The 26,716-nt window shown below is 39.7% G+C and overlaps 3 protein-coding genes across 4 annotated transcripts in view; 1 reads left to right on the top strand and 2 right to left on the bottom strand.

Annotated features, from left to right (window-relative positions):
* Window positions 1-2,206: 2,206 nt before the first annotated feature.
* efhc2 (EF-hand domain (C-terminal) containing 2) lies at window positions 2,207-19,954 on the bottom strand. The gene is made up of 15 exons (XM_055059881.1): window positions 19,824-19,954; window positions 18,853-19,041; window positions 18,066-18,216; window positions 17,714-17,937; window positions 16,414-16,665; window positions 15,294-15,401; window positions 13,608-13,746; window positions 12,807-12,972; window positions 11,330-11,472; window positions 10,171-10,367; window positions 9,469-9,602; window positions 7,776-7,970; window positions 4,404-4,496; window positions 4,193-4,292; window positions 2,207-2,399 (listed from the first exon to the last, which is right to left on the bottom strand). Exons 1-15 carry the CDS (start codon window positions 19,863-19,865, stop codon window positions 2,271-2,273), a joined length of 2,262 nt encoding a protein of 753 aa, XP_054915856.1. The 5' UTR covers window positions 19,866-19,954; the 3' UTR covers window positions 2,207-2,270.
* Window positions 19,955-20,454: 500 nt separating this feature from the next.
* fundc1 (FUN14 domain containing 1) lies at window positions 20,455-24,400 on the bottom strand. Its single transcript, XM_055059883.1, has 5 exons — window positions 24,276-24,400; window positions 23,748-23,901; window positions 23,155-23,230; window positions 22,950-23,078; window positions 20,455-21,215 (listed from the first exon to the last, which is right to left on the bottom strand). Exons 1-5 carry the CDS (start codon window positions 24,292-24,294, stop codon window positions 21,138-21,140), a joined length of 456 nt encoding a protein of 151 aa, XP_054915858.1. The 5' UTR covers window positions 24,295-24,400; the 3' UTR covers window positions 20,455-21,137.
* Window positions 24,401-25,799: 1,399 nt separating this feature from the next.
* Window positions 25,800-26,716, top strand: part of kdm6a (lysine (K)-specific demethylase 6A) — a 38,564-nt gene continuing 37,647 nt past the window's right edge. For both annotated transcript variants that reach the window (XM_055059879.1, XM_055059877.1), the window contains exons 1-2: window positions 25,800-26,273; window positions 26,415-26,478. In XM_055059879.1, coding sequence (XP_054915854.1) covers window positions 26,116-26,273; window positions 26,415-26,478 — 222 coding nt within the window. In that variant the 5' untranslated portion in view covers window positions 25,800-26,115. The remainder of the gene's footprint in view (window positions 26,274-26,414; window positions 26,479-26,716) is intronic.

The raw sequence follows: 26,716 nt of genomic DNA, 5'->3' as shown, positions 1-26,716 counted from the left end.
AACAAAGCACCAGCCATCCGAGGAGTTCACTCAGCGTTCTCAAACTTTTTGAGAATGGGTGGAAAGCTCGTGCCACTTGGAGGTATCACTCAACTCTTCAGTCTTCCTGCGATTTGGCCACTTAGAGAAGGCTTATCCATTTGGAGTACTTCTGTGCTGCCAGGTCTCAGCGCACTTAGAACCAAAGCTGCACTGGCGTGCTCTGCATTGATTTGAGGCTTTTGAATGAAGGGATTGGATGAGACTTGAAGGTGTACACGGGGGAACGAGGCAGAGCCAAAAGTAGATTATATCAATTTCGTGATGTGAAAATGTCTCGCCAACAAAGAAAGAACAAGCCACACGTTGCTGTGCAGTCCAAGTGTCTTTGGAATATAAAAGTCTATAAAATATAGAGCTTAGCAAAAGTTTTCACATCTTTTTTTTAACACTTTATGTTACAACTGCAGATAACTAAATGTGATCTTTTAATTGCCAGAACTTTTAGACATATGTGTGTGAGGCATTGAATTAAGACTGGATGTCGCAGTGAACACACCGTCACCACAGTGAAACATTACTGTCACATATGACAGAGTGGAATTCAAAACTCTTGTTTACATTCAAGGTCATCCACAACCTCTCCCCTCATTACTCGTTTAATCTCAAATTCAATTCAAAAGTACTTTATTGATCCCAAAGAGAAATTGCATGTTGGTGTAGCTCAAGTCATTCAAGATTCCTCAAAGAGTTCTTGTAGATAGTATTGGTAAGAAGCCATTGACTGAAGACGCTGTTTTTTTATGATGGTCTTATGAAGAGGATGTCCGTAATTTTGTTGATTTTATGTAAAATCCTTCTTTGTATTGGCATATCCAGAAGTTCCATAGTCGTCCCCAGAATAGAAACAGCCTTCTTCATCAGGTTGATGAGCCTTTTTAAATCCTTAGTTTCAATGCTGGCAAAGAGTAATCCAATCAGTAGCCTAAAAACTCCTTTTTTTTTTTTTAAATCAATTGTCAGAACATCAATGCTCTTCCCCTGTTTAAATTCAGACTGAAAACCCATCTGTTCAAAACTGCCCATTTATTGTGATTCCCTTGTAGATACATAAGTGTTTACCTTCTTTGTAAAGTGACCTTATAATTTATTAACAAAGCATATTGATGCTTTATGAAGGACCAAAGTCCAGACCTAAATACAATGGCTAATGTGAGGCTTGAGTTGAAATTGTCACAGAGGTTCTCCATCTGACTGAGCTTGAGGTATTTTGCAAACCAAAAACATCAGTCTAAAGATGCACAAAGCTGGTTGCGTCATATCTGAAAGGACCTGCAACTGACTTGACTCAGACTTTTACTCTTCATTTAAAAGCCATGAATCATTTTCCTTCTACTTCACATTCTGCACACATTTGAATCCCCAAAACCAGCAAAAGTGACAAAATGTGAAAAAGATCAAGGGGCAGGTTTTAGCAGGTCAAATTTAAGACTCTTTAAGTCCTTTTAATGCCAGCTTGAATAAAATAAAATAAAAAAAACATAACTAAATATAGGGGGAGAATGGGGAATTTGGCTGGCTCATGTGGGCTGGCAGCAGAAGTGAATCAGTAATTTGCACTTACTTGTGAAAGATGCAATAAAGAAAGCTAGTTAGCAAGGGCACATTAGCAGCTAATTACTGACTGCACTGAGTCAAAGAATACCCTGAAGATTTCAGTGCACGCTCCAAACTGACAGAAAAGTCTCACAAGAAAAAAACAAACAAAACCCTACAAGATTAAGTTGATCAGCTACGACAAAATGTAAGACCTGTGATTAGCCAAACTTACTCCGACAAGAATTTAAGGCCTTACTTCCACGTACATCAATTTAAGGCTTTTTAAGGCCAAGGATGCGCCGACACCGTGGATTTGAATACTTTTGTAAGGTACGCTACATTGTTCAAACCAGCTGAATTTACACTATCATTTGTGAACACACACCCCCCCCCCACTCACACACACACACAAACACAATCACACACACAGGGGAAAAAAAACATCAAAAGCATCTGGTTTCTGAACAGGTTTCTTCCCTGAAGCACCAATTTTCCAGCTAAGTGGAGTGTTCTGAACCAACGGCCTTTTCCTGCCAGACAGCTAACACACATAACAAACATTCAGTGTTCACACTTCTCCCATCCTCTGTGCCTTAGCAAGATGCACGATAAAAACAGAGGAACTGAATAAGTTTCATTCTTTAATCAGCAGACAATGGCTGGTTCCAGGCCACTTCCTTCCCTCCAAGCATCTACGTTGAGGCTCCAGCTTCTGCTTCACCTTTGTTGGGCGAAAAGCTGAATATTTCCTTCACGAGGCTGGAGCAGTTGATGTTTTTCAGAGATGATCGACCACCAACAAACCTGGCGCTGACCTCATACTGGAAAGAACAGGAACACACGTCACTGACCGACACATAAACTGATGGGAGTATTTAGCTCATTTTCTCATTCTTTACATGCTCCATAAAGCTTCATGAACTTTATTTAAGCAAAAGAGCTTTGTGATTGGTCCTTTTTTTATCATCTGAAACTTAAAATAAAGCAAAACAAAAAAAAAATAACAACAAAAAACAGACTTATTGTTTAGATTTGACTGTTAGGACATAAAGTGCCTTGAAAAATGTTTCCACATCTTGATCATTTTATATTTCGTCACATTATAGCCAAGAACTTTAATGCTCTTTTTATTTATGGATTTTTAAATGGTTTTACTAATGTGGCCTCTGAAGCACCATGTTGATAACATACTCTCAGTTGGATTTTGGATGGGAGTTTGGCTACGTAATTTGAAAGCATCCCTTTTTCCAGATCCAAACCTTAGTTCTGGCTGCATGTTTGGGCCTGATCTGTTAACAATGCCTTTCCTCTTGAGTACTTTCATAAATTCTAGATTTTTGAGACCTCTTTGAAAATCACTTTGTTTTTGTAAATGGCCATTATTTGTGCAAGTTAAATCCCATTGGGAAAATAAATCCTCATTTTCAAGGGGCCTGAAACTGCCTAATTTAAATACTAAACATACCTTAATATAGAGCCAGCTTTGGTGACATATCCACTAAGGAAAAATGCTTTCATTAATGATAATTACAGTAAATAAAGAGGTAGACTTGTACATCAGTAGATGGGAACCGATGCATTGCAGGCTTAATACATCCTCAAGCCAATAACTCCATGCTGTTTCCAAGACGTCGGATGATTTAGGCCTATGAATCTTGTGTAAAGGGCAATGTTTGCAAAACCACCATTCATTCGGAAAAAAAATAGAAAAAAAAAATATTGTGGGCGCCCCCAAACATTGGAGGCCTGTGTTACTGCCCATTCTACCGTCTGACCCAGGTTCAGTCTAAGAGCACAAAGGAAAATAAATTTCCCAAATATTTCAACTTCCCAAGATGCATTTTCTTTTAGGCATGCCCTGTGAAAATCATTGAAAATCTGCGGATACTAATTGTCGTCTGGGTGGAGTCTACTGTACAATTCACCCCACCAAATTTACGTTTTTATTAGGTTTTTTTTAGAACTCCAGATTAAAAAAGAGCTGGGAGAGAGTGACCAGTCTGGGACAGAACGTAGCTGGAAACCGTGGCAGAGGGAGGATCGACTGCACCACTATTAACACTCACTCACCCACACACACACACACACACACACACACACACGCACACACACACACACACACTATACACACAGACTCATTCCACTCTCATTCCAAACATGCAAGGTTTCCCTTTGTTGTCATGCCCCGGCGCACATCTCTCCCGCTCACCTGTTTCTGCTTAGATCTGGCTGCAGCGGAGCATTCCAGATCAACGTTAAGCAGGAAGAGCAGCACATGCAAGGAGGAAGAACAAAGGCACGGCCGTGCTTTCTTCGTCTCTGTCAGTCCGCGCGTCACTCATTCTCAACTTCTGCTCCCAATCAATTGTCCTCTTGTTCACTTGACTGTTCCCTTCTACTCACTTAATTCCAACTTTGGCTCCCTTTTCCTCTGAGTCATCGCAGGCGGTGGGGGGTGGGAGGTGGAGGGAAGGGGGTAGCGTGGATTGATTTTCAATTAGGTCTCTTTAAAAATCTGGGCACACGCCTGGCGTCCTTATGATCGACTCTTGTTTTAAAGTTTCGCTTCGCTCCCGACTGTCTGTGTGAAGAAGCGTCGCCCTTTATCGCCTACCTTTAAAATGTCGTCGGTCGTCACTGCCGGCGCCGGGTGCTTCAGCCAGTTTAATCCAGCGACAAAGGCGTGGTAGTCGATCCCACCTCCATCTGTATACCTGCAGCAGACATGATTAGAAAGCATTTACATATTTTTCTGTGGTCTCCGTGATTAAACGGGTTTTAACTACGCCAAAAAATCTGGGCGAAGAAATAGAGTGGAGGCTTACTCTGTGAAGAGGGCTTCCTGCAGGCTCTCGGGGAGGGGAAGCATGAAGGCCTTACAGATGTTCCTCACCACTTCGGTTGGCAGACGTCCCGATCTAGAGAGGAATCGGCTCATTAGAATAAATTCTGATTTTAATGTGTGGAAATAATTCAAACCGAATCATCAGAAACGACGGGGGGAGACTGGGGAAAGATGAGACATTTTTTTCATGTTTAGGATCCCGACATCCAGCTGACTTTGTTTGATTTTGATCGTCAGCTTATACATCTGCATATCCAGGTCTGGAAAAAAACGAAGACACCACTGCACTGGACCCCATTAAAAATCTCATAGTTATTCAACCAAATATTGTTTTCTGAAGTCTATCAGTTTTAAATAAAAAAAATGTTTTGTTGTTTCTAGATAAATATGATATTGATTTCTTTGCATTGTTTGAGGTCTGCAAATGAATTTGAAATTTTTGCTTGGAATTTAAGAGACATATTGTCAGTAGTTCATAGAATCAAAGAACAATGTTCATTTTACTCAAACATACACCTATTAAGAGTAAAATCAAAGAAACTAATCATTTTTTTCCAGAGCTGGGTGTTGTGTATCCACTCAAACAATCAGAACAAGTATAAACAGAAATATTTTAATAATTTAGCATTTCCAAACAATGTTGTCTCGTGGCTCAACTTATGCCAAATTCAGACCGAATGAATTTCACAAATCAAAAAGTCTAAACACAATTCTTATGAAACGTATGAGAGACTAAATCCATGCTCACAATTAAAAACCATTTTTTAAAGAAAGAAGTTTAACCACTTTGCTCATGAGGTTCTTACATTCAAAAACTTCATTAAATGGTGCTTTCCTCCAAATTATTTGGTCACATGATCTATGTGGGTTTTTTTTTTTTTTTACCATTTTCTAGAAACAAGTGGTGGTTCAACTTATCCCAGTTAGTCCAAATATCTCTAACAGTTTGGCGACAGAAACCTTTTTGAATGTGAAATAAACCAGAGTGACTCGAAGAACAAGGAGATGAATCCGAGATTCAACTGTCCAACCAAAGGTCATCCTGAGATGAAAGGAAACACGGATAGGTCAGCATGTCGGAGAGCGGCGGCAGAACCTCCACGTCTGCCGACAACCGCTGGGATGACTGTCCACGCTGGAGGGGATTTCACATTAACATCTACAGCACACCCACTATTTTTTTTCCTCTTTTTTTAAATCCCTTCTGGAGAGAAAATTTATGCTAAAACAATTTACAGATATGTCCACTAGTGGTGAAAACAAAGCTATGAAGCAACGGGAACTGAAACTGATGTCAGGAGTTAAGCCTGAGTCAAAGTCTGACAGGAGATGAAGAGATCTATAAAAACTTCAAAATCATTTAGACTCACAGCTGTAACCTGAAAACTATGGCTGAGAACAGCCAATAAATACAGAACTGAAAGAAACCCACAGTCATTAAAGTGGATCTGTTGTAGTATGACTGTAAATCACCATGATCACGGATTCATACATGGAGGACTCTGGAGAAAAACAAACGAGTATTTGAATGTTTTCAGGAAATCAGAGATAAATATGGCCCACGCAGACATGAATTCTTTAAGAATACATTCGCCAAAGATTATGGTAATAATCAGAAAAACCCTCGTCACTCAGTTTGGTGATGCAGTTAATCGATAAAACGTATGAAGGGAAGGTACAAAGGCTTGTATAATCATGTTACACACAGTGACCTGGATGTAGACGAGTAAAGTGGAAACTTACTGACACTGCTAAAACAGTCAACCAATAGGAAAGTTCAATGTGTCAGAATTCATTTTACGGTACAAATAAAGAGAAAACAAAGCTATTTCACCAAAATGACAAGAGCAATGAGTGGACCAGTCCAAGGTAAACACTAACTCTAACTCAAAGAACACAGTACCTGACTTTTCTGGGCTTTTTTTTCTGAATCAGCAGGTAGAAAACATATTGAATACAACAATGTTTTTATTTGTTTCAATATTTCTAATGGGCTCATTAACATGAAATGGCAACAACCCCAGTAATTCATGCATACAAAGAAATCAAAACAAGCTCTAACTCTAACAGATGAAGGCAAGGAAGCTGATAAAGAAATAGAAAATAAAATAGATGTGGACAAATCAGAGATGTGCTCATCTGTGACAAAGAAGATGTTGTAAAAAACATCTTCTTTCAAGTCCAAATCGAACCTGAAGTCAGTGTGCATGCCGCTTTAGTGACTCGAGTACGAGTCCAAACGAGACCCCTGATCTCTGGCGTGAATGCGCTTCTTTATGGTCTTGCGCTTTAAACATCTGGGTTAAATCTGAGCCCAGTCTTAACCTGGAACAGGTTTTGTGTTCAGCATCAGCTGTTGCAGTGATGGGGTCGGATTAGAGTGAAGCGCATCCAGGACATGGAAAAACCCCTGCTTTCTGTCTCCACACACATCCCAGGCTCTCCTTCGCTCTGAGACAGAATATCTTTTCAATAAGGACTGACACAGAGTCACGAAGCCTGCTTTCTCATGATGACATTGTGTAAAGTATTCAGACTGTGTGTGTGTGTGTGTGTTGTACAGGCTGCTTGTTGTTTTCCACAGTGATGCAGGGTACTCCATTCTTGTCATGCTATTTTCATGTCAGGAACGCTGATGAACAATGCGACACTGTGAGGGAGAGAGGAGCTGGTTCTACAGAACAAGGCTTTAAGTGAGTTACTAAAGGTCACACCATGCTACTGATTATCAGGGCCATACTAAAGACGAATAAAAATAAAATTACCAGAATAATGTCATAATACAGCGAGAATAAAGTCGTAATCTTACAAGAAAATAGTCACAATACCAAAGGAATAGTAAAAATATTGCAAGACTTAAGATACAATATTGCGAGAATAAAGTTGTACAAGAATAAAATTGAAATACGAGAAAGAAGTCATAATATTTTGACAATAAAGTCATAATACTGCAAGTACAAAAGATCATTCTTGCAGTATGGCCATTTATGAGGAAGCCTTGTTGCTGAAAATGTGCTGTATAAATAAAATACCTTACCGTTCTCATAAATAAAGTCACAGAATGACTTTATTCTAGTACTTTTTTTTTTTTTTTTTATCGTGGCCTAATACTCCATCGTACTCTCCATCCTCATGGTTTTGTGCAGAAATGGAAAGGCCAGTCTAAATGACACATACATGTCACTTAGTCTGGCCGATAGAGTCCATCTGCTTCCATTAACCCTCCTTACATTTCTGGAACTAATTGTCGCCCTGACATGTGAGGCCACCAGCTGCGCCTCTGAAGTCTAGCAAGATCTGCCTGCGTGTTGCTACGGCATTTTTAGTCTGACAGAATGCGCGTGCTGCTTACTTTTGCCTGTCAGTGTGCACAAATCTGGCAGAAAGCAGATCGTAGTCCTCAAAATGGTTCCTCCTCAGGTAGTGCTGCGCCACAGCCAGCACCTGCGTCACGTCCTCTTTAGGCACCGGGTGCTGCGTGAAGCGCCGGGCCAGGACCAGAACCTCGTGCTCTGTCAGGCCGCATTTCAGGCCCATCATCAGGTCTCTGCGGTGGCACAAACACACATGAAGAGAACGTGACCGTCACAAATCTAGAGAAGAAATCTTTTTTGAAGGACAACTTTGTTTACAGAGACTTCAGGATCCATTTTATTTGTTGTTTTGGTTGCTTGGTTTATTTATTTTTTTTATATTTGATATCTTCCAGTTCTAGTATAGAATGTTGTTTAGAAATTAAAGTTATTTTATCTTTGAGGTATGTTCTATTGTCTCAAAGCAATGATATTGTCATTTATTGAAATTGGGGCTGGACCAAATGGCTGAAAAACATATCATGATATAAGGATTTTATATTAGTCGATAGATATTGATTAGTGTTTTCAATATTTGGCATACTGCCAAATATTTTACCTTTTTGGTGAAATATTTGGCCTTTTATCACGCTGTTTTATCCAGTTTTCACTCCATGCTGTTTCTTTATTATTATTTTTAAGCAGTTTTGAGGCACCGCAGCAAAACCTGAAACTACTACTGCGCAAGTTCTCAACAGGTTGTTGCTAGGTAACCATAAAGCGAGTGAGTTAGAAGATGCTGCCTAACTTGCTGCTTGTGAGAAGTTGAGCAGCTAAAGCCTACATCCTCTTGCCTACATCCTTCAGAATGCTGTATGATTCTGGATCATAGTTCAGTGAATTTATTTAATATTGTAGCCATAGTGACCGAGTGTCTGCAGTGTTGGAGAACGTCTGACTGACAGATGAAGTTCAGAGGCTACCGACTCCACTGGAAGTCGATCCACTTTGTGTTTGAACGTGGCTTACCACCCCATGGTGGAGTAGCTGTCGTTCCCAGTCACTTCCACCTATTTCAGGGTTTCAAGCGTTGTGCTTCTCACACTGCATATGGCTCTCTACGGCCTTAAACCAAGTAGTGCCAAACTTATTAGCACAGAATGAATGTAGCATCCTATGGGCCGGCAATAGAAGTCAGCTAATGGCGAAAACAAACGTAGCTTAGCCATCTGGTGATAAAATTGCACTTACTCATGACAGAGATAAAAAAGCTACATAAGCAAGCTGTTTTGCTTGTCAGCTTGCTTGATAGCTATCAAACAAGCATGAGCAACAAACCCTCGTTTCGTCTTTCACAAATGTTTGTAGAAACGGTCTGCTGGGCTCAAGGATCAATGAAAGTCTTTGGAATATTTGAATTCAATGATTTGGAGGGTGAGATAATATTTCTAGCAATATAGGATAGAAAACGTTACTTTTATGACTGCAACCAATGATTAGTTCAATATTTTATTATTATTCTATCAAATATTCTGACAATCAATCAATCTTTCTGGAGATTTTTTTTAGTTAACCACTTAAGAGTTTTTTTTTTAAATCCAATATTAGAAATACATTAAAAGATGTAATACTCTGAGAAAGGATGTGGCATTTCTAGAGTTATTTTCCACTCACACACAGATGAGCTAGACCAATCAACTAAAACTGTTGAAATATAATAAAACTATCCCTCATTCATTTTAATAACTGTACCTGAAGGACTCAAAGTGGACGAAGCCACCGTTGATGGGCTCATTGAGGGACAGGAACGTCTTGACCTCATTCTGTTTGTCCTCGGATATGGAGCGCAGTTTATTGAAGATAGTGCCTATGTTGGTTATGGGAAACTTAAAAAAAAAAAACAGAAACCAAGGTTATTATAGTTAACTACAACTAAGGAAATACTGTAACTAAAACTGAAATTGAGAAAAAGTTTTTGTTAATTTAAAGAAATAAAATGAAAAAAAAACTACAACTAACGATGATGTAGTCATCATGCGTTTATAAAACTAACTAAAGCATATTGAAAGTAGAAATATATTCTTTGTTTTTATGTTTTTTCATCTATTTATTGGCCTTTCAAAGTGATGTGACATGATTTGTTTTTGGTTGAGTCAGTGGTTGGTCATCAATAACTGAATACATTTTTTTCAAAATGGTAACTTCTGGTGAGCACTCATTACATAATTGATGTAAATATAATAACAAGACTATACATTTTGAATTACTCGTCTAAATATTTATCAGAATATAAAAAAGACTACAACTTTAATAAAAACTAAACTGAACAATATTCAACTCATAATAATAAAAAAAGCTCTATAAACTGACAACTAACTGAAGTACACAAAAAACCCCAACAAAATAAGACTGAACTATAGTGAAAATCCTGACATGCTCTTCAAGCAAGCATACCTCATCTGAATGCAGCTCCATGTAGCCGAGTGTGTAATCGTCGGCGTCCACAAGCTGGAAGTGCACTCCGTTCACGCAGATGCACCCTCCGACATAGAGATCCGGTGCCGTGAAGTATTCAGACAGCTCGCTCTTGAACACCTCCTGGCCCGGTTTCTTAACCCGCTGGCGCTCCAGGAACTTTCCTCCAATTACACCTGGAGCAAGATGAACGACATTTATTTCTGTTTTCCCAGAGGACCACTGATTTTTATATGATTATTGGCCTGATGTTTCTTTTTATATCGCATTAGCAGCCTGATGTTTTTTTGTTTTTTGTGTTTTTCGTTTTTATTTTTTTTTATCTCAAAATCAAATAAAAATTCCCCTCGTAATATTCAGCTTTTAAATTCTTGGCTCTTGTTCCAAACCCACAGCGCAGCATTTGTTTCGCACTGTAAAAATACTAATGGAGAAAACAATAAGGGATATCGCTGGAAACCAACACACTGCAAAAATGCTAAGTCTTACCGGGTATTTTTCTACTTTATTTGGTCTTTATTTGATATTCCTGTTAAGAGGGTAATGAGAAAGGGGGAAGACATGCGGCAAAGGTCACCAGGCCAGGAATTGAACCTACGACAGCCACATCGAGGCCTCCATATGTGGATTGTGCTTAACCCCTGCGACACCACAGCACACCCATTTTTAGTCTACTTTTCAGTGCAAATATCTTATCACATTTGAAATAAGTCCACTTATAAATAACTTTTCAGCAAGATATAAGAGAATCTTTTTAGTCAATAAATCCTTAATATAGATGAAAAAGAACTTGATCCATTGGCAGATCATTTAATTTGTAACATGAGAAAAATAATGTCTGGTTATAATCCGCCAGTGGATCTAGTACTTTTATATCAACATTAAGGAATAGTGTACTTCAATCAAGCTCTTATATTGTGCTAAAAAGTTAGCTTTGTCTTACTTCAAGTATACTAGGACATTTTGCTAAATGAACTAGGCCATAATTACTTGGTAAGATTTGCGTTTTTGCAATGAATTGTCAGTTTCTACAGTATTCTGGAGCTGGAGGTGGAGTCTGAGACCTTAGCATTTACCAGGAGAGGTAAAGATTTGCATTGACAGGCCGGGGGGCAATTCTGGAGCCGAGCGCCCCTACCTGAGTTCCTCTGCTGATGTTCGAACACACTCATGGAGTCATCAGCCAGGTAGTAGCAAATGAGGAACACCCGCTCTCTGTGCACTGGATCCACGGTCATCATTCTGGCTTTGAATCTCAGCACGTTACTGTTCAGGCCATTGCTACAGTGACAGAAAAATCACAGGGTTTTAATTGTTCCTGTCAGACTTTTGCACATTTTATCCCTTTACAACCACAACCTTCACTCTATTTTATTGGGATATTATTGGATAGACCAACACAATTTATCAAGTAGAATGAAAATTACACTGCAAAAACATATTTTGTGAAGTAATTTTGGTGTTTTTTCTATGTTAAATTTCTTAATTTAACATAAAAATTACTAGGTAGTATAATCAATAATAATACCTTATTATTAATTATTTTAAAAAGCACTAAGAGTAATTCCACTGGCAAAATCTTTCACTTATAACATGGTAAAAAATTCTTCTTGATAGGGGTGGGCGATATGGACTTAAAGTTTAACACAGTATGTTTGTGGTGCTATTGTGATCACAATAAAAGTGAAAAAAGAAAGAGAACATATTACTTCTTTTGAAGGTAACTTCACGATCGCTATGACTGCATGGCACAGCAATTGTAGCTCCGCAAACACAAATACGATGTAATTTGCTTTTTTGAGACACAGATCACATGAAGAAGTGTGATTTGTATCATTGAGCTGCACATTGTAAGTGTATTTAATAATTATAATAATAATACTTTACTGATCCCCTAAGGGGGAATTCTGTTTGTCCCAGCATAGTACACAATAAAAAATTTCAATAAATTGAGAACATACAACAATAACAAATAGCAATGAGTAGTGACAGTCCTAAGGTCACACACATTGCTCAGTACATTACTAAATATGTATTTAACATTTAAGCTCTAGAGACTGTGTATGTATTATTAAGTCTGATAGCCTTTTCAAATGTATATTTTAATTCATAATATTTTATTGATACTTTCAATGACAATAAACTGTGCAGAAAATACTGCAGTAAAACTAAAAATCCCAAAAATACAAAACAGTTTTGGGAGGTTTTAAACATCATTCATTGTCATTTTTCATAACAATAGATCAAAATCCTTATCACAATAACAATGAAATCACAAGAAATGATCAACAAGATAATAAATACCCATTCCTACTTGTTATAAGTGAAATAATCTGCCAGTTGAACTAGTAATTGTTTTAAAACAATTTTAAAGGAATTATTGACTTTAAGCAAACTTCTATATCTTGTTGAAAAGTCACTTTTAAGCTAGTTTTGTCTAAGTACTACTTGGTAAAATTTGACATTTTGCATTACAACAATAAACCCCTAATAAAATACAAAGATTTGCTTCTCTAGTGTGACAAAATGTGAAAAAGTACAAGGGGATGTGCACCCTTTTGCAAAGCAAACACTTCACTGTTTCATTTCACTGCTACTTTTTGAATCATCCAAACCTGTCTTTCTCTATGAACTTTCGGAAGTCCTTGTGAATGGGTATAGGCAGCAGACCCTTGCAGTTGGCCAACGAGTCCTCCTCGGAGCCAAAGCCATTGTAGGGGGGCACTGGCTTCGGCGGTTTGGGGGCTGGTGGAGCTTTGTATTGGACTGGGGTGAAATCCTCTGAGAGGAAGGAGCAGAGAAAGACACACACAAAGAGAGAGAGAGGAAAGACAAAACAGTTTGAAAGAATTAAGAAACCTTGGAAGAGAGCTGAAACAACCCAGGGGGAAGCAGGTAATCCATCCCTGATCTGACCTATGACTGCTTGGAGTCAGACAGGACCCTCCATCACAGGGGCCTGTCTGTAGGGGCTGCCCTCGCCTTTTACCACTGTGACTAATCCAGAACCTGGATGTAGTGGCAGCTACATCCAGGAAAAGCTTGGTTTTCCACTGCAGGGACCCCCGTATGGCCTGCTGCGGCTTTAACTCCTAGACGTAGGGGCCCCGGGTTTCTCCGAGGTGCAGAACTCTTTCGACATGTCGAAAGTGTTTCGACCGGTGAGCAACAGGCAGAACGAATAACATATGTGCTCCCCCCCTTTTCCCCTGCTTCCTTTACGAACATAGCCCGTGACACTGATTTCAGGAAAGAATCAAGAGGTATGGAATAGTAGATGTTGCAAATGCTTGCACTCACTGCCCTCAAGTGGTCAGACTTAGGTAATGCAGCAGAAAGCAGGAGATCAAGTAAAATATCTACAAACAACCCAATAAGGCAGTTGTTTTCTCAACAAAACAACAGCAATTCCTTACTTGTGCCGTATTTGAAGCGGTAGTACGCTTTGGTGAATTCATCACAGTCGGTGATGAGAACTCGTCTTCCCCAGATGTTTATTTCTTTGCCTATAGCCAGGTCGGAGTCTTTGTAGAACTCGTCAGTGGCAGCTCCAATCTGCAAGAGAGCGAGAGAAAACAGGATGGCAGCAGTTTGCATTTCTCAAAAGACGGCTGTGACATTACTGTAACCTCCACTTCACAAGTCTGTTTTACTGCCCAAACAAACCACTTGTTAATCCCCAGTGGTGGACAAAGTTTTGATACTCATGGTCAAATCTCACTCAACTACAAGTACAAGTTGCTCAATCGAAAATATACTCAAGTTAAAGTATATTTAACTTCAGTTAAATATATTCAAGTTGAAGAAATTACTTTTCAAAATACGTAAGTATTCAAAAGTACGAATTTAAATTTCTAATAACTGGACACTGCTGTGTTGTTTTCCGGGTGCTTTTGCAGAGCCTTATAACTTGCTTAAAACCCCAAAACAACAACAACAACAAAAAAAAAACAGGAAAGGTCTTTTTTCTCCCAACAAAGAGCAATATCGCTAACAATAATTAACGCTGCACTTAACATGAAAGTTTGCAAACTTTTATTTTATTTTAGCTCCAAACATGGAGCTAAAATAAGTGAAATAATCTGCCAGTTGAACTAGTAATTTTTTTAAACAATTTTAAAGGAATTATTGACTTTAAGCAAACTTCTATATCTTGTTGAAAAGTCACTTTTAAGCTAGTTTTGTCTTACTTCTACTGTACAAAGATATTTCCACCAGAAACTTAAGACTAAAAGTACTTAGTAAAGTACTTTTAGTACTTTTAGCTCCAAACATGGAGCTAAAATATACCCATGGGTGCTGGTTTCTCCACTTTAGTTTCTCCAACCGTCTCTATTGCCAAGAATGAAAGTGAGATTTCAGCTCGTGTTACCAAATTCTAAATACAAGGTAAGAGCGGCGACAGTGATTGGTTCCCCTTCATGTGAGGAGCATAGCGCATAGCCAATTGCATTTTAGCAAAGAAAAACAGCAACACAGGAGTACAAAACTATGCTAAGCCAAGCAGTAGGACGATCTTCCTAGAGATGTAGTGGAGTCGAAATTAGGCCTACATCAAAAAGCATTAAGTCAATTCATTGCATGATAAATTCAGATGAACTAAATAATTTTCTCTTTTCTCTCTTTCTACCAAAAACAAACATGTTCAGTCTCGTGCACTGGTCTCAACAAGTCCCTTTTCTTGAAGGACATTTTCTTTTTTCATAATTTATTTTATTTGTTGTTTGTGTTGTCGTTTATTTATTTTGGATATTAAAAATGTATACCAGTTTTATTGTGAAATGTTCATTATAAATTAAAGTTTATTGATCTTTGACCATGTGTTTTTGTAATATTATGCCATTGCCAATCAATTAAATGGTCTCAAAGCAAAAATATTATTGTTTGTCGCAATAATCTCTGGGACAATTTCTTGTCAAACAAAATGTCTTATTCTGACAGCAATAGTTGAAAGTCATAAGTTCCCCGAGAAAAAAAAAATACTCAAAGTAAAAATACCCAAAAAACTGTACTTAAGTGAATGTACCCTGTTACAGTCCACCACTGCTAACCCCTTTCCAACGTTAGGCATTGAGTTTCCCTGCTACTGAGACTGGACGTACGTCACAACTGTCCAGTACGACGTGCTTTCCTTCATTCATGGAGCCAAACACGTTGAGGACGGTCCGGTTAGTGACCGCTCCAGGGGGCTTCATCTGCACTGGAGCTTTCTGCAGAGAAACCCAGACACACACACATCAGAGACAAAAAAAAGAAAGAGTTAACACAACAGATGTAAGAAGCTTTCTCCATAGATACGGAGAGACGCAGGAAGAAGAATAGATCTGGAGGTGGCAGAGAGTGGAATTTCCTTGATGGAGAATCCTGCTTATCCCTTTAAGGCTGACTTTTACAAAAAGGCATGGAAACAAAATGAGTGTCAACACACACACACATAAGTACAGTCACAATCAAGATTGAGGAATGGCTGCATTTCAAAATGAATTAGGCTTCAGCGAGAGAGTGCAGGAGAAGCCAGAATGCTTGAGGGAGGCTGGGAGTCCTGTCAATGTGGATGAGTTTTTATTGAAAACCGGAACGTTGAGGGGCTCTTTAATTGCCCTTTAACTTTTATAATCTTTTTAACTTTTCCCTCTTAAAACAGTCTTCTCTACATTTTGATGTACTGAAAAGGTCTTTCACTCAGGAGGAACTTTGTAACCCATGTCTTGGGTACGTGGACGGTTGTGGTCAGAGGTGGGCAGCCAAAAATTCTACTCTAATAAAAGTAGAACTATACTGCTCAAAAAAATAAAGGGAACACTCAAACAACACAATATAACTCCAAGTAAATCAAACTTCTGTGAAATCAAACTGTCCACTTAGAAAGTAACACTGATTGACAATCAATATAACCTGCTGTTGTGCAAATGGAATAGACAACAGGTGGAAATTATTTTCATATTTATTTCATTCATTCAGATCTAGGATGTGTTATTTGAGTGTTCCCTTTATTTTTTGAGCAGTGCACTTCAACATAGTTTTATTCAAGTAAAAGTAAAAAGTTACTGTCTAAGAAATTATTCAATTAAGAGTAAAATGTGTCTGGTTAAAAGGACATTAAAAACAATCTGCCTGTCTTTGTCTTCTTCTTTGTGGTCTACACCAGTGGCAACATTCAGTGTTTGATCATGTGACTCGTGGAATGTAAAAAAGTGCATGACTGATTTCGTTTGCCCTCACCTTAGGTAGTTTGCAGCGGCGCAAGAATTTAGGGACGTGTACTCTTCCGGAGTTTGGCGGGATCACCTCGATGACCTCAATGGTGTCATCAGCCAGGTAGTAGTGGAGCACGAGTTCCCGCTGATCCCCGAACAAGTTGTCTGTGTCGTCCCAGAGGCAGTAGAAGCGCAGAGTTTTACCGTCATTCTCCAGGAACTGCTTGAGCGGGTGCAGTCTTTCGTACGGACGAAGAGGATTCATGCTCGCCTCGTGCTAAAAGGGGGATGAGTGCACATAAATAAAACATCAGGGAGTATGGTGAAAATGCTATAGAAAGACCAGTGCTAATTTCTTTCTCGCTGTGTGGAGAGGCACAAACGAGCTAAGTCACTGTTTAGGCTGCCCGGGCCTCCTGGAGGCAGCCAACAATGCCAACAATAGTTTCTTTTTTGAACAAACTAAACAAAAATATCAACAAAAAAGGTGTTTGTTTTTGTTTGTTTTTTTTCAGCTGAGCAAGAAGTTAGAACACCTCCTTTGTTTCCCCCCTTTGGTTTAAATACATTTAGTAAGATACTTCTTGTAGCATCCACCAATCTCTGACACTGGTCACTTTCAGCAGTTAGACGTTTTCTGCATGTCACGATAACAAATCTTCCTGGATGATAAATTGTCAGAGTAATCATAAGTTATTTTGAAACCATTTTCAAAATAACAATATGCTATTATGTGAATAATGGCATATTACTACAAATTTGCTCCGTCACGGCAATCCATTTTCTAACACACTGATCCCACCGGAGTCTCTCTCAAGGCTAACAACCTTTAATTTGGTAAAACAAAACTATCGAAAAATGTAAAAATCATATGTTTTTTTGATTGTCAGTACACACTGATATGCATTGAAACTGGAAGATATTTGAAATATTCAGAATAAAACGCAACAACCATAAAACAAAAATAAAAACCACACACAACTAAAACAAGGACTGCTTCAACATAAAAATTTGGATCAATATCCGATATAAATATTGCTGTTCCAGCCAATTACCCGTATTGGATATATTACTAATATGTGTCTAGTCTTACTCTTGGAAAGAAAGGGTATGACACACTTATGTATAATTTTATCTAATTTGGGTGAGAGTAGAGCAGGAGGTGTCCTAAGTATTCTTCTTCTTCAGTTTTTGTTTTTTAATTCTCATTTGTTACTAGAATTTCTCAGTAGTGATAGAACTGATTGTACACAAATTTGTATGTCAAAATAGGGGAGAAGAGAGTCCTAATTTGATCATATGAGTGAACGAGCTCTGGTGTCTACCTGTTTGCGGAGGTTGGTGTAAGGGTCCTCCGGCGCCGTGCCTGGCTCGTTCAGCGTTATTCCGACTTTAGAGAGGAAGTTCTTTGTGAACAAGTCACAGTCGGTCACTGTGAACGTGCGAGAGTAAAACACTATGTCTTTGTTGATGTTGAAATGGAAAACGTTGTAGAACTGGTCGTCGTTGGGTGGAGGCAGAGGGATGCGGTGCCGATGGATGAGCGTTCCTGCCACAGGGATGACCAGCGTTAGTCGCCGTTTGACTCTCATACCTGTGATCCTCTTCTACAGCTGGAGCATGGAAGGTGAGGAAAGCACATGGTTTCTGGGGTAGTTTCAGATGTGTCAGAGGCACCTTGAGGGAGGCCGCTGTTCTTGAATCTCGGCTCTATCACCTGGATGGTGTCATCCTCCAAGTAGAAGAAGATCTTGCACTTTCTGATTCTGTGTGTCTCGACCTTTGCGTCATATTCAATTTCCTTGAAGTAAGCTTCAAAACAAAGAGTCTGGATGGAGAAACTGCCGTTAATTACACCGTAGTTCTGCTGCTTAGTTGCAGGTGACGCAGTAAATTCATTTGAAAGAAAGTGCCTCGCAAAAGTATTCACAACCCAGAGCGTTATTCAGAGAAGCAGACAAGTGACTGATGGGAACCGTCTGGAAGTCATCGCATGACGCAAAAAAAAGGAAAAATAAATAAAATAATTTGAATATGTTAAAATATTTCCTTTTATCTGCTCCATTGAACGTTTACTGTTCAAAGTTGTAAATGAATCTGTAACTCACTAGCTGCTTTTCCATTACTGTCGTGCGTGAAACTTTGCCAATTTTTCGCAAATGTCAAAAAACTATTTGGCAATTGTGATTTTTCCATGAAGTCACAAACACAATTAAAATCACCACCTCCTCATGTTTTAAGTCATGCATAATCCCATTGAAGTTCATAGAGATTTCTGATTGTGTTGTGACAAAATGTGAACATTCGCAAGGGGTATGAAAACATCTGCAAGGCTCTGTGTGAAGATATCCATAGCAATGAGCAAATCATTGACTTGATTTGGTGAAAGGTGTTAGAAAAAAAAGTACTATTAGCCATATGTATTTGTATTCATAACAGAGGAACTGAGTCCAGTCAGTTTCACCTGTTTGTCAAAAGCCACCCATGCAGGCAGATCACTGCCGTCTCCTTTGGGATAGACAGTATATTTTGATGTTTTCTTCTGGCCGAGTAAAGGCTCTCCTCCGATACCCGGCTTCTCCAGGTCCACCACCATACCTCCTGCACTGTGAACCATGAAATGCTGGGATTTGTGAAATCTCTCCTTCCCTACCTGTGGCACAGAGGAGACATAGCCTTCACTTTCAAGGTGAAAGCTGTCAAAAAATGTTGTTTTTTTCTCTCGCTTTTTTACCATCAGTACACACTGATGTAAGGATGTCCTGAGAACCCACATGTACAGTTCTTCATTTCAAATGGCTTCTTAAAGGGACAGTATCATGTGTTTTCCAGACGCACTGTGTAATTTTATAGCACAATCAAGTAACTATACATCTTACCTTCATTCGTTGATGTATATATGAAAAAAAAAATATGACATCGCATATTTCTTTACGTATGACTTTTTTATTTTGGAAAAATTCGGGTGAAATTCTAAAATACTTGATTCATCCTAAAGAGAAGTTACATTTTGTCACATCTTCAGAGTGGCGGTGGACGGTGACAATACTGGAGACAATAAACGTCGCTTGCTGCGGAAGTGACGCAACGTTAGAACGCTGGGGCCCCGAACATGAAAGAATTTTGAAAATAGCGCCTCGCAGATAAATGAGGTCATTTGACCTGAACGGTTGCCATGGTTACGCCTTAACAACTGTCCGAAAAATTTGAAAGTGAGAGCAGAAATCATTGCTGCTCTCACTTTCCACCGCATCCATCACCAGAGGGAGTAGCTACCCACACACGCAACGACTCAACCAGAACGACTGTGGACTAAAATCTACAAAAGAAACAAATAACGTCGCTTCAGCGTGACGTAGTTCTAGAAAAAACAACCTAACATAGCCTAGCTTAGGCCCGTTAGCCTGTTAGCTAAATGCTTCACTGAACTCTTACCTGGGGACTGGGTGTGTTTCCGGGCATAAGTGGCAGAGCCATTCTGAAAAAGAAAAAAGAAAACTTCACCGTATCGACTACTCTAAGGTTGCGAATGGTGTGGGTTGCCAAGGAGACGCTTTTTGTTTGGAGCGTCTCCTAGCAACGCGAGGGAGGAAAATATGGCGAAACGCCAACCTTTAAAATGAAAACAAACCAAACAACAACAACAACAAAAAAACATCAGGCAATGTCACAGTGAATTATTTGGATGTTGGGGTTTACATACAGTTCGTTAGGGTTGGGCATGCATTTATTGTGACAAATAAATTATAAGAAATCTCAATTATTGTTATGACCATGAAGTCCATTTAATGATGTTTTAAAAACAGTCCATATTGTCAGGATTGTTCATTTTACTTTACACCCCTCACTGATCAATGAGAGCATCTTAACACAAGAACTCTGGTTTATTGTCAAAAATTCATTATTTTGACAACAATTATTAAACCTTGAATTCATTTCATCCACCTCTACAGTCAATAAAACATAACCTATGTTGTGACTGTACTATTCATAGTTGGCCAATGAAAAGGACATTTACTTTGTCCTCCACTTTTAAATCAGTAAAAAAAAAAGACAAATGCAAACATTTGACATAATTATATTTATTTTCTTGAAGAGTAAGCTATCCACAGTCTCCCAGTACCATCATTATAGACATTATTTCCACACTCAACAATACATACATAATTATATATATATAAAAAGGAGATGCTAGTGTGGCAGATGTAACCCATTTCACACCTCTGAAGAAGGCAATGCAATTTCCACATCCGTCAGCACTTAACAGTAACGTTCAAGACTTTATCATCAAGATTGTTATGTTCGGATTTGAAAATTACAACATTAGCATTGATTGGAAACTCAATGTGAATTTTTCCTTTTTTTTTTAAAAAAAAAAAAGATAATTAGCCACCCAATGTCTGGCATAAATAGTGCATGTGTTTTCCTTCTGGAACAAATTCAGTTTGGTTCAAATAAATAGAAAATAACATTTAGAAATCCTCCATGTTCTTCAGCTTTAAGCCTAAGCATGCTGCACACCGTAAAAGGTCATATTGAGCCCGATATGAAGCCTGACTTTCCCACTGACAGCATATGGATGTGGTTGTACAGTTTCAGAGACAAAATGGTGTGCAGTTTAAAAAAGAAACGTCTATCTGGAAGTGTAACTGAAACTGGCTGGCGAAAAATATTCAGAATCCCTGCAATAATGATCAACCTTGACTTTGTCACGACAGAGGGACGCAGACTCTTCTGCTTTGGCACACCCTAAGACGCCAGACCGAGCAGGAACCCTCCCACGAAACTGCCGGTGACCACAATGTTCTTCTTCACGAACTCTGTGGACTGAAAAGACACGGAAATGATGTCTCAGGTCAAAATCAGCTTCAAGATTTAGTGGTGACAAAAATGAAAAGAAAATGCAAACGTCACATTAAACAAAGGAAACTCAGCCGAACTGTTAAGTAGCGCTCCTATCTCTTTAAATGCATGGTTTGGATCTCTTAATGAGTGTGGTTCTGTTAAAGCAGTCGTCCCCAACTGGTACTGGGCCGCACAAGAAATGATTACATATTTCTGTTTTAAGTATTACCTTGAGTGTGGAGGATCTTTTATTTTGAAAATCCTCTGACTGGATCCTCTAATTTACGTCTTACGCGCCAACATTGAGCCCACAAGCAGAAAAACGAGTAAGAAACAGATCAGATGTCTTTGGAAAGTGTCTTTGCAAAGGGAAAAGGCCCAGAGAAGAGACAGCAGAATGGATTCATCCCGGTAGGTGAATCCCAAAGTCCAAGCTGCTCTGCATGATATGGTGACCGGCTCACTTTTGAGGGAATGAAGCCAGTCTGGTTCACACGACACGATTTAAGAATTGTCGGATGATTTTCGAAACCTCTGTGACCACAAAGCTGATAAAAGTAAAACAGGTTAGATCGGTTCATGTGTCCAGAAGCAACACACCATGAACACATGAACTGATTTCACTCACACATCCTGGTTCCAGAAGAAAATCCCACAAAAACAATAGTGATAATTTGTGTACTCATTTTAAGCGACAAAAAGAAAAAAAAACAACAACATTGGATAAATGACTGCAGAGAAGTGCAGCTCTATTTGCTGCACTAAATCAGGCTCAGTTGCGCCACGTCAACTGTTTGGGATTCCCTCCGATCTTACGTCGGAGGGACGTCACAGGTCATCAATCACTTTCTGATTGGCTACCTGTCACGTTCAATAGGCTGCGTTCAATCTCCCAGTCAGGAAAAACCCGATAAAAGGGCCAAGACAATCCAAAATCTTGAATATGCCTGATTTTACATTGTTCTATGATCCAGCAGGATGATGGGTTACGGTTGTTAAGACCTATGTTAGCCGAGTTTCTACACTCTGTCGTAAATCATATTATGTATGATTTGTTCATCCTTTTTATTCACTAAAGTTAATCTGAATAATCCATCCGACTCCGTTTAATCTTGGAATTAGTCGAATATACAATATCTCTGTGAGACAGAAGCTCAGAAAAGTGCAGCTCTGAGGAGGAGCTTCGTCCTGAAAGGCAGCGCAAGGTTCAAGCAGGCATTTTGCACAGCTGAATGGTTGCCATGGAGATAAACATATGTCTCGCACATGCATAAAAGACTCAAGACTCATAAAAGACTTATTGTTGCGTACTCATTTTAAGCGATTAAAAGCTAGCAAAAACAAAATAAATAAATAAATAACATTGTATAATGTTATTTTTGAAGAGAAAATAACATTATGACATGATGTAAAGCTCAAAAAGTCAACTTTAAATAATACTGCCCCCTTAATAAAGAGTAATCATGCCTTTAATCATAAAAAACACGTTTTGTTTTTCAAATTTATGACTTCTGAACCTCTGAAAGTCCAAATATCGCTTTTAAATATGTGATATAGAAGTAAAAATGTGACAACTGTTTGCCAGAAATCAAATCCCCCCCAAAAAAAGCTTATTTCTGAAATAAAGGAGGATGTACTGTAGTTTGCTTTTAGCAGGAAAGTCCCAGCAGATTGACTATGAAGAGCCAGTCATTTCCAGTCTCCCTTGAACCTCACCTTTTCCATGAACGTGTTTAGCTCTGGGACTGCTTGATCTGTTCCCTTCTTCAGCTGCTTCTTAGCTTTGTTCACATCCTTCTCCACCCTCTTCCAATCCACCTGGATGTAGCCGCTGTTATTGGCTATCTGAAAGCAGAGTCGGGCCAATGAAACCGAACGGAGAGCTTGAAATGTTCCAAGACAAACAGAGGCGCAACGATACCTGCAGCAACAGAAGACCTCCACCTACGGATGTGGCAGCAACCTTCCCCACCTTCTGGAAGAGATAACCTGCGCACCTAAAGCCAAACGTACACAACAGCAAGGGAGTTGAAATGAAATGAGAGTTTCTACCTCAGAAAGAAATGTGAAACAGCTTCGCATTTGTTCATTTGGAAACGAAAGCTTCTTCTCCATTGGCAGGTCACAGTCTAGCCGGTTAACGTCTGGTTTGGGTCTAGCAAAGTTTGGTGTATCTCCAATTGGTGTGTGGGCGTGAATATGGGCAGGAAGTGCATATTAAAAACATATGTATATGTTAAAACAAAAGTTACATACTGCAGCTTTAAGAGATTAGTTGTCTCTTAAAGATGTTGTAAAGCCTATATTTAAAAAAGCATGTGATCCACTGCTTGTCTGGAAGGGGGACAAAATTCATTCATTACATTAACGCCATTAGAATTTTATTTAAATTTATTAAACAAATTCAGTGGACTGTTTCCCCCCACACACACACACGTTTTGTACCAGATGAGCAGTGCGGATAACACGCGGGACCTGAAGGCAGCACGGTACGTTAGAAAGGTAAATATTTACCATCCACTCACTCCTCCTATTGCGATCTGTGTGGCCACGGAGTACTTCTCCGCTACGGGCCCGGAGTTCTTCCCGAATAGGCGGTTCCACCATCGCTGCCGCTTGGCGTACTCCGTCAGATCCACGACCTTGTCGTAAATTTCCTCTTCGACATCTTTATGTGGAAAACACACACAGTTAGCATCAGGTAGGAAAGAGTAGCTACTTCATGCAGCTCCCTGGGTGCTGTTATTCAGACGAGGCAAAGTGAATTAGCTCGAATGCTACAGTCAGAACGATGTGAGGTAAACAGACAGGAAGGCTGCTTTCTGAACTCTGGAAGTTCTCCGGCCTGAGGAGGGTAGCGTTAGCTTCAGACCGGTGGAGCGCGCAGCTGTGGAACAAAAAAGTTACTGCGGCAGGAAACATGGCTTCCACCGTGTACAACTGGACGACAACACACTTGGGAAATGTTGGAGTGACGCTCGGAGAACGTCTTCGAGTTTAGCTACAGACACCAAGAGCGTTTGTTTCAGCAGACGCGCTTACCCTTGTTGCGGTTCGCCATTTTGAAGTGCGCTGGGCTGTCCCCCAGATTCCTGCGCGTCCGCCGTCATTTGCATAAATTGGACGGAGAAAAGGAAGAAGTCTCTCTGCGTGTCCACAGAGACATGTCCTCTATCACACGAAGCGGAATGGAAATAGCTTGGCTTGACTTACTGAGGCAATATACAAGGTACATACAGAACGGCTCAGCCCCACTGGAAACATATTATTCTGACTTTTATCTCAGAATTTTTTCTGCTTTTTTTTTTTTGAAAGTCCTTTTTTGTCGGCCATATGGTCCTCTTCCTTACAAGTTACAACACAGTAAATAGCAGATGGGAAAAAGAAGAACATTTTATAGAATCTATTGAGTATGTTTTCCATGTTACCAATGAGTCCTTTATTGTTTTGTGAGAACACAAAGGCAGAGGTGTATTCACAACATCATTAAATAAACAAGGTCATTCAGACAGAGAGCCTTTTTTCTTTCTTTTAAATTTTTTTTAAAGCCACTTCTTTTTTCAGATCTCCATATTTATTCTTTGGATGAATTCAGCCATCCGTGAACCTTTAACTTTCAAATATACATCACATCATGAAAATCTATTTCAGATATAGCCAATGTAATCTGGAATATCCTTCGTTATAAACAGTAAACACTTATTAGGATGACCTGGTCATATGTAACTTCAGTTACATTTAGTTACATCCATGTAGAGAAAGAGGGTTCAGATTCCTTTTGACACATTTATGCTAAGAACTTCTTACCATATAAAGTGAAGAGTAAAAACAACATAGCTATCTTAAAAGTAACTGCATTAAATTTCCAGCGTAGCTTTGAATTGTTAAATTTTAAGGACGTTAAGATTTCATAAATATCTCTTTAATTCTGACAGCAAAGAATTATTGTTCAACAATGTCCTGCCAAATAGAAGATCCATTAAAAAGCTAAGTCTATCCATCCATCCGTCCGTCCGTCCATCCATCCATCCATCCATCCATCCATCCTTTTATTTATTTATTTTTTCTTACATTTTTTGTGTCTCGTCTGGTGCTTCCAACAAAGAAAGCCAAAACAGCAAATAAATCATATTAAATGGAACATTTACTAAAGACGTCCAGTTATTTTAATAACATTGAAAATAAGGTACAGAATATTTTCTTCTTTTGCGGAGTGAAGTGTGTTCAGAGTTATTTATATGTTTACAACCTGTTTCAGTGTATGATTTGGATGTTTTTCTTTTTCTTTTTTTTCGGTATTTATCAAAAAGTCCATGTGCAACGTTGCAACAAATATTCTTGACCAGACCGACAACTGAGTTGACCAATAGGAATCAGGAAAATTTCGGTTACGTAATCATAATACAATGAGAAAGCCCAATCGCGCGGCACAAGGCGGGCAGTCTGAGCACGTTTTGATGTGTGCGTGCGCGTGTTCGCGACCCATCAACTGAAGGCCCTCATGTGACCGCGGAGGAACGCCGCTGATTGGCCACACGGAGTGGAGGGCGTGTCGACGGTGGCGGCGTGCGTTTGCCTATGTGACACAATTACAACAACTTTGAGCCGCTGGTTGGGGGGAAGTTTGCGAGCTTATCAAACAACTTTCTCACTTCTGGCCCCACAGTACGCCAACTCCATGCATAAACCGGGACTGGAACACGCGCACTGTTTTGACGTACAATGAAGAGCGCGGAGGGGAACTTGAAAGGATCGCTTCCTTGAGGATTTGGCAAGAATCACTCTACGCCCCGTTTTAACCCTGGATAGGTGTGCGACGGTCCCGCTGCAGCCGAGTTCCGCCGGAGTCGCCCGGTCCCGCTCCCCCTCTCGGTCTCTCGCCATGAAATCGTGCGGACTGTCGCTCACGGCCGCTGCCCGGAGTCTCGGCGTTGCTGCTAATGACGAGGAGAAAATGGCGTCGGGAAAAGCGACTGAAATCGAAGAGGACTTTCCGAAGCTAACAGCACAGGAAAAGGAGAGCCTGGTCGGAATTGACAGGTTAGATGCCTAGCTGCAAGAACAGTCTTAATCGCGTGTTTTTTCGCTGTTGTTCTGTAGCTTTTACTAGTGAAGTTGGTAACAACATGATCGCTCCCCCCACTAACTAACACGGAACCGTTGTCTGTCCTTTACTTGCAGTTCACTGTTTGGATTTCATGGGCTTCAAGAAGATGGCGCCAGAACGAAGGCCTTGCTATTAAAGGTATGCCACTAAAAGCAGTCTCACAGCCGCCTCTGGCAGCTATCTCCTCTGATGAGACACATATCCCACCTGAAACGAATGGAACAGACCTCCCAATGCCGCTCTGTGTGTCTTAGTGCATCCTGGCCTTCAATTTCACTCCCAACTTTAAAGCTGAGCCAGCGACCGCCTGTAGAAGCAGAGTTATTCCAGGGATAGAAGGCAGCGGCAGGCGTACATCGGTGTGAAACGCACCTTA

The sequence above is a fragment of the Poeciliopsis prolifica genome, unplaced genomic scaffold (genome assembly GCF_027474105.1).
Source record: "Poeciliopsis prolifica strain line A6 unplaced genomic scaffold, Auburn_PproV2 SCAFFOLD056, whole genome shotgun sequence".
NCBI classification, from domain to species: Eukaryota; Metazoa; Chordata; class Actinopteri; order Cyprinodontiformes; family Poeciliidae; genus Poeciliopsis; species Poeciliopsis prolifica.
The sequence above is the reverse complement of the archived record's forward strand: the minus strand, read 5'-3'. Positions and strand labels throughout refer to the sequence as shown.

Bases quoted from the DNA above. Each gene is read 5' to 3' on its own strand.
- efhc2 (XM_055059881.1), bottom strand. From the start codon at position 19,865: ATGGCTCTGCCACTTATGCCCGGAAACACACCCAGTCCCCAG. The intron at 16,666-17,713 runs GTAGACACCAGA...TCCCCCTTTTAG, and splicing joins ACACCAACCTCCGCAAACAG to CACGAGGCGAGCATGAATCC. The intron at 4,293-4,403 runs GTAAGCCTCCAC...TGTCTGCTGCAG, and splicing joins CAGGAAGCCCTCTTCACAGA to GTATACAGATGGAGGTGGGA.
- fundc1 (XM_055059883.1), bottom strand. The intron at 23,079-23,154 runs GTATCGTTGCGC...CTCTGCTTTCAG, and splicing joins GAGGTCTTCTGTTGCTGCAG to ATAGCCAATAACAGCGGCTA. The intron at 21,216-22,949 runs GTGAGGTTCAAG...GTGTCTTTTCAG, and splicing joins TAAACACGTTCATGGAAAAG to TCCACAGAGTTCGTGAAGAA.